At 42.1% G+C, this 14,582-nt stretch overlaps 1 protein-coding gene across 3 annotated transcripts in view; it reads right to left on the bottom strand.

The window, feature by feature from the left end:
• Window positions 1-14,582, bottom strand: part of ZFP82 (ZFP82 zinc finger protein) — a 53,869-nt gene that overhangs the window by 17,842 nt on the left and 21,445 nt on the right. For 2 of the 3 annotated variants that reach the window (XM_006769856.2, XM_015567892.1), the window contains one exon: window positions 8,121-8,213. The exons of the other annotated variant lie outside the window; for it this stretch is intronic. In XM_006769856.2, coding sequence (XP_006769919.1) covers window positions 8,121-8,213 — 93 coding nt within the window. The remainder of the gene's footprint in view (window positions 1-8,120; window positions 8,214-14,582) is intronic. 3 annotated transcript variants of the gene reach the window in all.

The following is a 14,582-nucleotide window of genomic DNA, read 5'->3' as shown; positions in this document are numbered from 1 at the left end:
GTCATTGCTGCATCATCCTGTTTTTTCAGTGTTAGAGTAGCCTTGCCAGGTTTTAATTTTTAAATCTGAGAGACTGTTCCCAATATATAGGTCAGGGTCCCTAGGGCTGGCCGGCGATCAGGGCCGATCTGTAGGGCAACTGGCAGGGTGATTGGGGTGCCCCAGCTGGCACCCGCCTTGGTTGGTGGCCTGGCGCTGCCCACTGGCCAGCCCTGCTCCCCACTGCCACCACCAGTCACCTCCCTCTGCAAGGCGACCAGCAGGCAGGGTGATTGGGGGGCCCCCCACTGGCACTCATCTTAGCAGGTGGCCTGAAGCCACCCACTCACTGGCCCCAAACCCCGCCACCAGCAGGGCAATCACGGACAGCACCACCCACTCGCCAGCCAGCCCTGCCCCCGACTGCTGCCACCAGCTGTCTCCCGCTGCAGGAAGACTGGTGGGGAAGTCGGGGGACCCTGCTTGTACCTGGCTTGACGGGCCTGGGGGCTTCAGACTGGGGGAAGCTCCTGTGTTGAGCATCTGCCCCCTGGTGGTCAGTGCATGTCATAGCAACTGGTCATTCTGCCATTCAGTCGATTTGCATATTAGGCTTTTGTTATATAGGACTAGAGGCCCGGTGCACAAAATTTATGCACAGGGGCGGCGGGGGGGGGGACACTCAGCCTGGCCTGCACCCTCTCCAATTCGGGACCACTTGGGCAATGTCCAACTCTCAATCCAGGACCGCTGGCTCCTAAAGACTCACCTGCCTGTCTGCCTGATCCCCCAACCCCTCTGCCTGCCTGCCTAATCGCCCCTGACAGCCCTCTCCCGCCAGCCTGATCACCCCCAACTGCCCTCCCCTGCTGGCCTGATCACACCTAACTGCTCTCCCCTGCCGGCCTGTTTGCCTCTAACCGTCTCTGCCTTGGCCCCCACAACTGTGGCTTTGTCCGGAAGAAAGGCAGGATGACCGGAAGATGTCCAGTCGATCTGGTCTAATTAGCATACTACCCTTTTATTAGTATAGATGTTCCTTTAGACTAAAGCTAAGGACACAGTACTTTCCAAAAGAATATATATCCTATGGCCGTAAGTTTTCATTGGTAGAGAAGCATAAACATTGCAGGATAAGTTTAGAATCACATCTTTTGTTGTGTCCTATAAAAACTTGAATCAACAATAAGAAAAGGAGGATTAAGTGGTAGAAATATTTGAGGTCAGATTGTACTCTCTGAGTCTATGTGATTTAGAGAAAAGAGCCTCAACCTAAAAGTTAATGGTTCTTATTCTCTCTGCCTCCTCCCAAATATTTGATAACCTGGAAAATCACTTAACCCCTTTGAGCCTTAACTTTATCTGAAAAGCAAATCTGGTAATACATATTTTCCCTGCCTACTTCACAGGGTTGTTGTGAAGATCAAATGAAATAGCATATATAAAAAGGACTGTTAGATAAAATGTGCAGTACACACATAGTTGCAAGTCACCCCCTCAGTTTTGGGCCTGGGAAAGTAGGTGATTTAAGCACACTGAAAGCACCCACCATGTCCAGGATGGATATGTGTAACAAGGCTAAGTTAATTTTTGTTTTCTCTGAGTACACAGAGTACTCTTGTGGGCTAATTCTAAGAAGGAGGAAGACTATAAATTTCTCCAAAATTATGTTAGTATTACTCTAGAGCTGTTATGTGTTGTAACATATTTGTTGTTTGCAAAATTTACTAAGTTGTGACCTGCTTTTTTTTTTTAAGTGAAAGAACACAGAACAGAACATTTCTCAATGCATCCTACCTGGTAAGCGTCAATATTGTTTTAATTATATAAGTGTGTGAATATGTGTTTGTATTTGTGTACTTGGTCATTAAATAAAATGCATTTTTTTAAAATATATTTCTTTATTGATTTCAGAGAGGAAGGGAGAAGAAGAAAGAGATAGAAACATCAATGATGAGAATCATTGATTGGCTATCTCCTGCACACCCCCCACTGGGGAACGAGCCCACAACCCAGGCATGTGCCCTCAGCCGGAATCGAACCTGGGACCCTTCAGTCCACAGGCTGACACTCTATCCACTGAGCCAAGCCGGTTAGGGCTAAAATGCATTTTTTATGAAGAAAATAAATGAATAAAAATAAAAACCAAGTACTGGTTCTTGGAAAAGATAAACAAGAATGATAAATATTTAACCAGACCCATAAAGAAAAAAAGAGAGAGGACCCAAATAAATAAAATCAGAAATAAAAGAGAAGTAACAAATGAACAGCACAGAAATACAAAGGATTGTAAGAAAATATTGTAAACAACTACATGCCAAAAATTGGACAATTGGGACTATATAAAAAAATAGCTAGAAAGATGCAACCTTCCAAAACTGAATCAGGAAGAGTCAGGAAATATGAATAGACCAATTATAGCTAAGAAAATTGAAGCAGTAATTTAAAAAACGCTCAACAAACCAATGTCCTAGAATGAATGGCTTCTCAGGTGAATTTAGCAAACATTCAAAGAATGAATACCTATTCTTTTCAAACTATTTCAAAAAATTAAAGAGGAAGAAAGACACAAGCTCATTTTATGAGGCCAGCATTATCCTAATTTCAAAACCTACATAAAGACACTACAAAGAAAGAAAACGAGCCTGGCCAGTTTTCTGACCAGGAGGTCATGGTTAATTCCCAGTCAGGGCACATGCCCAGGTTGCAGGCTCAATCCCCAATTGGGGGCATGTAGGAGGCAGCCCATCGATGATTTTCTCATTATTGATGTTTCTATCTCTCTCCCCCTCGCCCTTCTATTCTGAAGTCAATAAAAATTCCTTTTTTAAAAAAGAAAGAAAATGATAAGCCAATATCCCTGATGAACATAGATATTAAAATTCTCAACAAAATATTAGCAAACCAATGCAGCAATACCTTAAGAAAATCATATGCCATGATCAAGTGGGATTTATTGCTGGGATGTAATATTCACAAATGAAAGTTATATACCTCATAAACAAAATAAAGAGTAAAAATCACATGATTGTATCAATAGATACAGAAAAAGCATCTAATAAAACCCAGCACCCATCTATACTAATAAAAGGGTAATCTGCTAATTAGACCAGATCAAGCCCCAATCGGGACTGGGCGAGATGGCCCCAATAGGCCCTGATTGCCGGCAAGGCCTAGGGACCCCACCCATGCACAAATTTCTTGCACCGGGCCTCTAGTTTATGATAAAATCTCTCAGCAAAATGGGAACAGAGCAAACATACCTAAACAGAGTAAAGAAAAACAAAGCTGGAGGATTCACACTACCTGACATCAAACTATTCTACAAGGCCATAGTAAACAAAGCAACATGGTACTGGCATAAAAACAGATATATAGATCAATAAAACAGAATAGAGAGCCAAGAAATAAACCCACACCTTTATGGTCAATTAATATTTGACAAAGGAAGCAAGAACATGGAGTTGGGTAAAGACAGTCTATTCAATTCAATAAATGGTGTAGGAAATTGGACAGATATGTGTAAAAAAATAAAAGTAGACCACCGTCTTGCACACCATACACAAGTATAAACAAAATGAATTAAAGACTTAAATGTAAGATGCAAAACCATAAATCTTTTAGAATAGTCAGTAAAATCTTGAACATTGCTTGCAGAAATATTTTTTCTGATATATGTCCTAGGGCAAGGGAAACAAAAGAAAAAACTACATCAAACTAAAAAGTTTTTCCACCATAAAGGAAACCATTAACAAACTGAAAAGACAACCCACTCAATGGGAGAACATATTCACCAATGATACATTTGATAAGAAGTTACTATACAAAATTTATGAATAACTTATACAATTCAACACCACAAAAACAATAATACAGGTAAAAAATGGGCAAAGGATATGAATAGACACTTCGCTAAAGAGGACAAACAGATGGCCAATAAAAATATGAAGATGCTCAATGTCACTAATCATCAAGAGAAATGCAAATGTAAACCACAATATCTGACAGAATAGCTATCATCAATAAGTTAACACACAACTGTTTTCAAAGATGTGGAAAAAAGGGAACCCTCATGCACTGCTGGTGGGAAAGCAGATCGTACAGCCATGTGGAAAACAGTATGAAGTTTCCTCAAAAAATTAAAAATGGAACTGCCTTTAAGCGAGCAATTTCACTTTTGGTACTATGTCCAAAGAGACCCAAAACACTAATTTGAAAAAATATATGCACCCCTATGTTCACTGCAGTGCTATTTAACAATAGCCAAGATTTGGAAGCAGCCCAAGTGCCCATCAGTAGATCAGTGGATAAAAAAGCTATGGTACATTTACACAATGGGATATTAAGTGGTTGGAAAAAAAGAAGGAACTCTACCCTTTGTGACAGCAGGGATGGACCTGGAGAGTATTATGCTAAGCGAAATAAGCCGGTCAGAGAAAGGCTTATATATGGAATCTAATGAACAAAGTAAACAAACAAAATAGGAAAAGACTCATAGGTTCAGAAAACAGACTGACAGTGTCAGTGGCGGGGAGAGGGGGCGTTGAGGGGCTGGGTGAAAAGGGTAAAAAGATTAGCAAAAAACAACAAAAAAATACCCTCAAGCTTATAAACAGACAATAGTATGGTGATTACAGGACGGAAAGGGGATTGGGATGGTAGAAGAGGGTAAAAGAGGTATAATTGGTGATGAAATGAGACTTGACTTTGGATAATGAACATGCAATATAATATGCAGATGATATATTATAGAATTGTACACTTGAAACCTATATAATTTTATTAACGAAATGTCACCCCAATAAATTGAATAAAAAAATAAAACAGCAACCAAAAAAAAGGGGGGGGGATTATAAAGCAGGTACTCCTATTTGCAGATGATATAACTACATAACTGGAAAACTTAACAGGTTTAAATAATATAAATAGTAACAGAATAAAGTAAAGTAGTAGGATATAAAATTAAAATATAAAATAACTTTTTAATATATATTTAACAATCCTATATAATAAAAGAGAAAAATGGTAATTGGCGTACGGCGATACCCTTTTCATTGGCTAATCAGGGCTATATGCAAATTAACTGCCAACTCAGATGGCAGTTAACTGACAACAAAATGGCGGTTAATTTGCATATGTAGGCACAATGCAGGGAGGCGAAAGGGAAAGCAGGAAGAAGCCCCCTGCCACTGACAGTGATCAGAAACCCAGGGGGGCGCTAAGACCCCCCAGGGCCGCCTTTGCCCTGCCCCCCAGCCATGATCGGAGAATCAGGTGCCTTTTCCGCCCTGGCCAGTGATAGCAGGAAGTAGGGGTGGAGCCAGCGATGGGAGCTGGGCAGGGTCAAAGCTGGCAGTCCCGGGAGCTAGGGGTCCCTTGCCTGGGCCTAAAGAGGAGCCCACGATCATGGGGCCGCTGATGCTGTGGGTCCCCGCTGCCCAGGCAGGACACCTCGGACAGAGGCGTTAGGCCTGGGCAGGGGCGGAGCCTGTAACCGCAGGGAGCTGGGGGTGCCCTGCCGAGGCCTGACACCTCTGCCGGAGGCCTCAGACCTGGGCAAGGTACTGATCCGGTGATCAGCGATCGGATGGTGATGAGAGTCAACTCCTCTGGCCGAGGCATCAGGCCTGGGCGGGGGGTGGAGCCAGGGATTGGGGGTATATGATGGTCCCCTTGCCCAGGCCTGAAGCCTGGGTCAGAGGCGTCAGGCTTGGGCGGAGGAGTGGAGCAAGCGATCAGAGGGAGATGGGGTCCCCTGCCCAGGCATGATTCCTGGGCCAGAGGCATCAGGCCTGGGCCAGGGGCAGAGCCAGCAATCAGAGGGGCCTGGGCAAGGGGCCGATCCTGCGATTGGATATTGATGGGGGTCAATGCCTGAGGGCTCCCAGTATGTGAGAGGGGGCAGGCTGAGCTGAGGGACACTCCCCCTCACCCCCATCCAGTGCACGAATTTCGTGCACCGGGCCCCTAGTAAAATATAATGGAGAGAAAAAGATCCCAGACATGATAGTAATAAAAAAGGGAGGTGATGGAATTAAATCACCCCCAATCATTGGAAGATTTGGAATCTCCTTGAAAATTGGCATCGTTGATGGCAACCGGCAGGAAGGTAGAGAGGTAGAGAGGGAGAGAGTGTGAGAGAGTGAGGGAGCGATAGAGGAGTGTGTGGATGTGTGTGGTGTGTGTGTGTATGAGCTAGGGACAGTTAGGTTCTGCAGGACTTCCAAGGGGCTGCCAAATCGGGCAGTCTTAGACTGCGGAGCCCCGCTCCCAACATGGACACTCCGGGGCACCCAGTGCGGGCCCTGAGACCATGCCATCTTGAGAAACAGAGCTGCTTGAGGCTAGGATCCTGGCCTCAGCACCACCCAGTCTGGTCTCAGACGCAAACCAGGACCCTGCCTAACTCTGATCTCATCTCTTATTACTTCCCCTTTCTTTTCCATCTGTTCTAGCCAGAATAGCTTTCTTGTTAGTACTCAAACATGTAAAGCTAATTTCTTCCTTAGGCCTTTTTTTTAAAATATATTTTATTGGTTTTTTACAGAGAGGAAGGGAGAAGGATAGAGAGCTAGAAACATCGATGAGAGAGAAACATCGACCAACTGCCTCCCACACACCCCGCACTGGGGATGCACCTGCAACCCAGGCACATGCCTCTTGACCGGAATCAAACCTGGGACCCTTCAGTCTGCAGGCGGACACTCTATCCACTGAGCCAAACCAGCCAGGGCTCCTTAGGCCTTTTCTATGTCCTTTGAATGGTCTTTTCTTAGAGAGTCACATGGCTTCAGTCTTACTTCATGTCTCTCTTTATATATTACCTCCTCAAAAAAGCCTTTCCTCATTTGCCCACCTTTCTGTATGCATGTCATCCTATCTAATAAAGAGGGAATATGCTAACTGACCCACACACTATGGCAAGGATGGCAGCACCCACAGCCAATAAGGAGGGAATATGCTAATTGACTGCCATGCCCTCAAAGATGGCGGTGCCCACAGCCACAAAATGGTGGCGCCCAGTCCCATCAGCCCCCCAGCTGCCCAGGGCTGGCCCGAGGTGCAAGTAACCATCAGTGGCCCGAGGTGCAGGTAACCAGGGCCGGCCAAGGCTTGCACTGCCATCAGTGGCAGCAGCAGAGGTGTGATGGGGGCGTCACCTTCCCCTGATCGCCGGGTCACCTCCCAGCCCTGAGGGCTCCCCGACTGTGAGAGGGGGCAGGCCAAGCTAAGGGACCACCCCCTCCAATGCATGAATTTTCATGCACCGGGCCTCTAGTACTTCAATAAAACTTACTTAAAGGAAGGAAGAAACAAAGGAAGAGAAAAAAATGATCTTGTTTAAGATGTCTAACAATGAGTCAACAATTGTTATTTTGGCTAAATGTTTCCTAACTAAACTGGTATTATCTTATTCACTTGGAACCTCTGTATTTCATTGTGTTTTTGTTAGTATTAATAGTTGTGTCATTTAGTAACCTAAATGTGAATAAGAAAACAAGTTGGAATTGGGGGAAAAAACAACAACAAATAAACATGTTTTTCTTTCCTTTGGTAGAAAGTAAACCAGAAGATATAATATTATAAATAGGGCACTTAAATGGCCCTATTGTTATAAATTACAAACTTTTAGCCTAAATGAGTCTCCTCAGCTAGAAACCTGAATATATGGAGGGTAAAATACAAAATGATAACATATAGATGTCTTTATTTAAAGGAATTTAAGAATATTTTTTAAACAAGAGGTTCAAAGGAGATGAAAATAGAGGTAGATGCTACACCATGGAATCATTCTCCCTATAGTCTATCAAATTCATGTTTCTTCCTTATGTGAAGGTAGATAGAATGGTTGTCAACAGAAAACAAAGAGAGCACCTCTCTATCCCTCACCCCCTTTTCAAAGGGGAGGAAAACTGGAGGGGAAAAAAAAGAATAGTAAATGAGATAAAAAAAAAAAAAGTAGTTCTATTAGTATCCCCAGCTAAGACCTTAATTTGCTCCCCAGGTCTCAGACCTTTTCTCTTCAGGCCACGAACCTTTAAAGAGGACTTTCTAAACATCAGAAGGGTGTGCCTCTTCCCTAAGTAGTTGAACAGTGTTCTCTAGTAATGGGTTCCCCTACCCAATTGGTTCTTACTCACCTGAATATAGTGTTCTTTCTTTCCTCACAACTTTCCAGGGCTCTTTTCCTTGCTCCAATAAGGAAATCATATCTGGTTTAGAAATGAAGCTTCCTGGTTAGAAGAAAAAATATGTAAAGTGATATTATGTAAAATATAAATTCAAAAATACTTTGATTTAGCCTTGATTGAATTTGTCTACAAGTCAAATGGCAAGTAATAAAGCCTGTAAGACAAAGAGTGGCAAGATGGTTTAAAAACATTTATATTGGGGGGAATTCCAAGAAGGCTGCAAAGTAGCCAGAGGCTCTGTCTGTCTGTTTGCAACATCAAGTGGGACTTACAGCTAAACTGCAGAGCAAGTGGCTTGAAAAACCAGCTGAAGTGTAGCTGACCTGAAATACTGAGAGCAGGGTGCGTGGAGGAGACACGGAGAGGGTGAGCCAACTCCCATAGATCAGGAAGAATTCTGCAGCATCAGAGTCCCTTTCCCTGGGAGCATGGGATCTCGGCCCCACTCAGAGATCCCCAATCCAGAGCATCAGGTGGTGGGAATCAGTTGGGATTCAGTCCAATGGGGAGACTCAGTCTCCACCATCCCAGGGAAACAACAATTTCTTTGGTACACTAGTCTGGGAAGTTCACTCTGATCTTCATCTGCAGAAGCGGCCACACAGAAACCCAGGGCTGGCAGAGGGGTCTGATCCATACATCTAGAAGTAACTCTGAGGGATCCTCTAGTAACTGAAAGAACTTTGGGCAGAGAGCCAGATGGGGGCTGAACAGTGTGGTTTGGAAAAGAGGATTGGTCTTGCCCACCTCGAGTGCACAGGCAATGCCCCTCCCCACACCTGCAGAACTGCTGGGTCTGCCCTGTCCTGATGTGATCTAAAACAAGGGGAAGCAGCGCTGGGCTAGGAGTCTGCACTTGTAGTGCTCAGTCTGACCATGCAGAGGATTCAAATATTTGGTTCAGTTGGAGTCTGGGTGGAGGCCTCACCCAGTGGAGGCCAGCCATGCAGAAAGATTGGAATGCCAAGAAAGGCTGCTTTTTAAAATTTATATTTACCCCTTCCTATTGGTAGGGCAACAAGGTGGAGCTAGGGAACTAGGCAGAACTGGTTAATATCGGGCCTCTGGGGTGGGCTCCTATCCAAAAGATAAGCGGACATATGCTGGGCTTTTCAGCTGCATTACAGAGAACCAGAACCGAACTCCCCATTGAGTTCAGCCAGATCAACCACGGGAAGGAGAGGTCGAACCCTGCCCTTCTCCCTTCCTCCCGCCCAAGTTACAGGCACTACCCCCAACACGAGTCTGTTAAACCAACCCAGCCAGGTCCTGAATAAACCCACTGACTGCAATTCTGAGGGGGAAGGGCGAGCAGCTCAGAGCAGGAACATTCAAGGTGCAAAACCAAGACAGAGGCCCTGCACATCAAACTTCTTGGGGCTCCCCCCTATTGAGTTTTAGTCAGATTGCCAAGAGCCAAGCAAGAACAGTGATATTGGCAGCACCAGAAAACCTCTCAGGGGCCCCAGGACCAGCACACCAAGTGGCCAGATTGGGACAACATTGGAGCAAAATCCAGTGAGCTCCCCAAACAGCAGATCTAAAGGGTGATTACAGCAGGCACAAAAAACTGAGGAGGCAAACTCCATTATTTTTCTTTAACCTTTTCTGTATTTTCTGTTATATTTCACTTATAATTCTTTTTCCCTTTCTTCTTTCTTTCATATCTCTTATTTCTCTCTTTCTTTTATTTTTTCTCTGTATTATTTTTTTCATTTTTCTTTCCTATTCAATATTTTTATTCATTATTACCTTTTAAAATTTTATTATTTCCTTTATTATTTGTTCATTTCTTATTTATTCTTGTCTCTTTCTTTTTTCTTTCATATACTCTTATTTTATTTCTTTTTTCCTTCTCTAATCTCTTTAATTATGTTTTTAAATTGATCTGAGAGAGGAGGGAGAAAAACATCAATGTGAGAAACATGGATCAGTTGCCTCCCATTCACATCCCAACTTGGAATCAAACCTGCAATGTAGGTATGTTTCCTTACTGGGAATCAAACCCTCTACCTTTTGGTGCACATGATGATGCTCCAACCAACTGAGAAGCCTGTCCAGAGCCTCTTCTCTAGTTTACTGTCTCTTGTGTTTTAGTATTCGTTTTTCTTTCTTATTCTTTTGTTGTTTTGGTTGGTTGGTTTTTTCCCATGTTGTTTTCAGTTTGCTCTTATTTTATCTTATTTTGTTCTGTCAGCATCTGTGTGTAACAGTTGGCATGAAATGCTCAGCAGTGAGCCTCAAAGTCAGCCAGCCTGAGGGCTGAGCCTATCCGTGAAAGGGACAACAGCAATCAAGACTCAATTACAACATGTAATCCCACATAACCTGCACAAGGGACATTCCTAGAGCATCTAGCTCTGAAAATAAAGGAGAGTACACCACTGGGTCCCATAAGACACCCACTATAGAAGCCCACCCCACCAACACTGGGAGTGATAGCAGCCCTATCCAATACACAGAAACACAAAGAAACAGCCAAATGAGAAGATAAAGGAACAGGTCCAAAATAAAAGACAGGAGGAATCTCCACAAAAAGAGCTAAATGAAATGGAGGCAAGCAATTTATCAAAAACAGAGTATAAAGTAATTTTAAGAATACTCAACATATCATGAAAAACAACATAAAAAACATGAAAAAAACAATCAGTTGGAAAAGAAGGATGACATTTGAAATAAAGAATACATTGGAAGGAATAAACAGTACATCAGAGTAAGCAAAGAATTAAATCAGCAAATTAGAAGATAGGTAGAAAATAATCACTCCATCAGAGCACCAAAACAAAACAAAAAAAATTTAAAATCATAAGGATAGTTTAGGGCAGCGGTTCTCAACTGGTGGGTCACGACCCCTTTGGAGGTCGAACAACGCTTTCACAGGGGTCGCCTAAGACAATCGGAAAACACATATATAATTACATATTGTTTTTGTGATTAATCACTATGCTTTAATTATGTTCAATTTGTAACAATGAAATTGGGGGTCACCACAACATGAGGAACTGTATTAAAGGGCCGTGGCATTAGGAAGGTTGAGAACCACAGGTTTAGGGAAACTTTGGGACAACATGAAACATGTGAAATAACATCCTCATCATAGGGGTAATAGAGGGAAAAGAATATGAGCAAGTGTGAGAGAACCAGTTTGAAAATTGACAGAAAACTTTTCTAACCTGGTGAAGGATAAAGTAATGCAAAGAGAGAAACTCAAAAGCCTCAAGAAAAAAGCAGTCAGTTACATACAAGGGAGTGCCTATATGGCTATCAGCTGATTTCTCAACAGAAACACTATAGGCCAGCAGGGAATGGTATGATTTATACAAAGTAATGAAAAGCAAGGTTCTGAAACCAAGACTACTCTATCTAGCAAGGCCATCATTGAAAATTGAAGGTGAAGTAAACAGCTTCCCAGGGAAAAAAAAATAGAGGCTAAAGGAGTTTATTACCACCAAACCACCATTGTAAGAAATGTTAAAGGGACTGCCTGTAAGAAGAAAAAGAGGAACAAAGGCATTAAAAAAGGCAATAAGAGAGTACCTATCAATAAGAACCTTAAATATAAATAAATTAGATACTCCAATCAAAAGAGATAGGGTAGGCAAGTGAATAATAAAACAGGACCTATATATATATATATGAGACTCAGCTCAGAACAAAGGACTCACAGGATGGATTCTGAATCAGGAAGGAGCAGTTCAGAACATGAAAACAAGGGCTTGCAGTGAGGAGACATGGTGGACTGTGCCTGAAAATTTTTACCTTGCATTGATATTTGACATGAAAGAGGAGCAGGAGGAGCGCATTCTCGGCCATCTCAATGCAGACCTTCATCACATGGAAGTGCACAGCCACATCCTCATTCAGCTGGAGAGGTGGTTCACAGCCACAGGCCAGACTCGCTTCACTGTAGTCGGACCACCCCAGGCCACGCAGTGGCTGTTCCTCACAATTGAGAGCTTGGCGAGTGGGGACTCCGACTAGCAGGCCCAAGACCTTGAGATGTTCTAGCACATCCGAAGCCAACTGCTGATGGAGGATGACTGGCAGCCGTCCCTAGCATTCAGCTGCATCCTTCAGCCCTGACTTTGCCAGTCAGGATGACAAGCTCCAGATCCAGAAAAGCAGCAAAACCACACCCATGACCCCATGGCTGATCTCAGGACTAGCTATATTAAATAATGACCCCTTGCCTTCGTGCCAGCCAATCAATCAGTGGAGACCACAACTCTCAAAAGGACACACCTGGAAAACTGCTGAATGTTTTATTGAAATCTACTCCTGGGACCTTCCTTATAATCTCCACCCTTAAAACCCTTAGGATGGAGGAGCCAGTGTGCTCTTCCTCCTGGAAGCACACCCCTGCCTTTTCCTTTTCCCTTTTCCCTTCTTCCTTCCCCCTCCCTGTCCCAGGCAGGTTACCATTAGCTTCGTCACTCCCATACTCCTAAAGCCCCTATACCTATATAAATTGTTTCCTAAACCCATTTCTTCTAGGAATTATTTTTTATAATAATTAATCTGTGATTAATCAAATAAATGTTCTCTTATTTAATAAAAGACTCAGCATTAAAGTGAAGGGAGGGAGAAAAATATTCCATGCAAATGGAAACAAACAAAAAATCTGTGGTAGCAAGAGTAGTATATCTAACAAAATAGACTCCAAAACAAAGACAATAGCAAGAGACATAATACTAAAGGGATCAATGCAACAAGAAGATGTAAACATAAATACACCTAATATAGGAGTACTTAAATATGTAAAAAAAATCTTGGAGGACTTCCAGGGAGAGATCGACAGCAATACAGTCATAGTAGGGGACTTTCACACCCCATTGACATCACTGGATAGAACAAGGAAACAGCGACCTCAAATGACACACAGATGGATTTAATTGATAATTACAGAACATTTCATGCCAACGCTGCAGAATATATATTATTTTCAAGTGCACATGGAACATTCTCAAACAAAGACCACATGTTAGGACACAAAGTAAGTCTTAAGAAGTTAAAGAAGACTGAAATCATATCAAACATCTTCTAATGTCACAATAGCATGAAACTAGAAATCACCTACAATAAAAAAAAAAACCTCAAAAATATTCAAACATATGGGAGTGAAAAAGCATGTTATTAAATAATGAATGGGTTACCAAAGACATCAAGGAATAAGTGGAAAACTGTCTGGAAACAAATGAAAATGAACACATAACAACCCAAAATCTATGGAACACAGCAAAAGCAGTCCAGAGAGAGAAGTTCATAGTACTGCAGGCCTAACTCAAGAAACAAGAAAAATCTCAAATAAACAATTGAATTCTACAAGTAAAAAAAACAAACAAAAAAACTAGAAAAAGAACAAGAAAAGCCATAAGTAGAAGGAAAGAATTAATAAAGATAACAGAAGAAATAAATGACATAAAGACCAAAAAATCAATATGAAAGATCAATGGAACCAAGAGCTGGTTCTTTGAAAAAATAAACAAGATTAATTTGAATCTTTAGCCAGACTCATCAAGAAACTAAGAGAGAGGACCCAAATAAACAAAATCAGAAATGAAAGAGGTGAAGTAACAACCGATCCCATAGAAATACAAATGATTATGAAAAAATACTATGAACAACTCTATTCCAAGAAAATGGACAACCTAGATGAAACGGACATATTCTCAGAAAAATGCAAGCTCCCAAAACTCAATAAGAATCAAAAAACCTGAATAGGCTGATAACTACCAAAGAAACTGAAGCAGTAATAAAAGATCTTCCAGCAAACAAAAGCCCTGGTCCAGACGGCTTTACAGGGGAGTTCTACCAAGCATTCACAGAAGAACTAAAACCTATCCTCCTCAGACTATTCCAAAAAATTCAAGAGGAAGGCAGACTTCCAAGCTCTTTCTATGAAGTCAGTATTATTACCCTAATTCCAAAACCAGATAAACACACCACAGAAAAAGGAGAAATACAGGCCAATATCCTTGATGAACGAAGATGCTAAAATCCTCAACAAAATTCGAGCAAATCAGATTCAGCATTACATTAGAAAGATCATACACCATGACCAAGTGGGATTTATTCTGGGGATGCAAGGGTGGTACAATATCTGCAAATCAATAAATGTGATACATCACATGAACAAATTGAGAGACAAAAATCACATAATCATATCAATTGATGCAGAAAAGAGCATTTGACAAAATCCAACACCCTTTCTTGATAACATCTCTCAGCAAAATGGGAATAGAGGGATCATACTTCAACAAAATAAAATTCTTATATGACAAACCTATAACCAACATTATATGCAATGGGCAAAAATTAAAACCATTTCCCCTAAAAACAAGAACAAGACAGGGATGCTCACTTTCACCACTCCTGTTCAACAGGGTATTGGAAATGCTTGCCATAGTGATA

The sequence above is a fragment of the Myotis davidii genome, unplaced genomic scaffold (genome assembly GCF_000327345.1).
Source record: "Myotis davidii unplaced genomic scaffold, ASM32734v1 scaffold1004, whole genome shotgun sequence".
In the NCBI taxonomy this organism is placed as follows: Eukaryota; Metazoa; Chordata; class Mammalia; order Chiroptera; family Vespertilionidae; genus Myotis; species Myotis davidii.
This window is presented reverse-complemented; position numbering and strand designations above follow the sequence as displayed.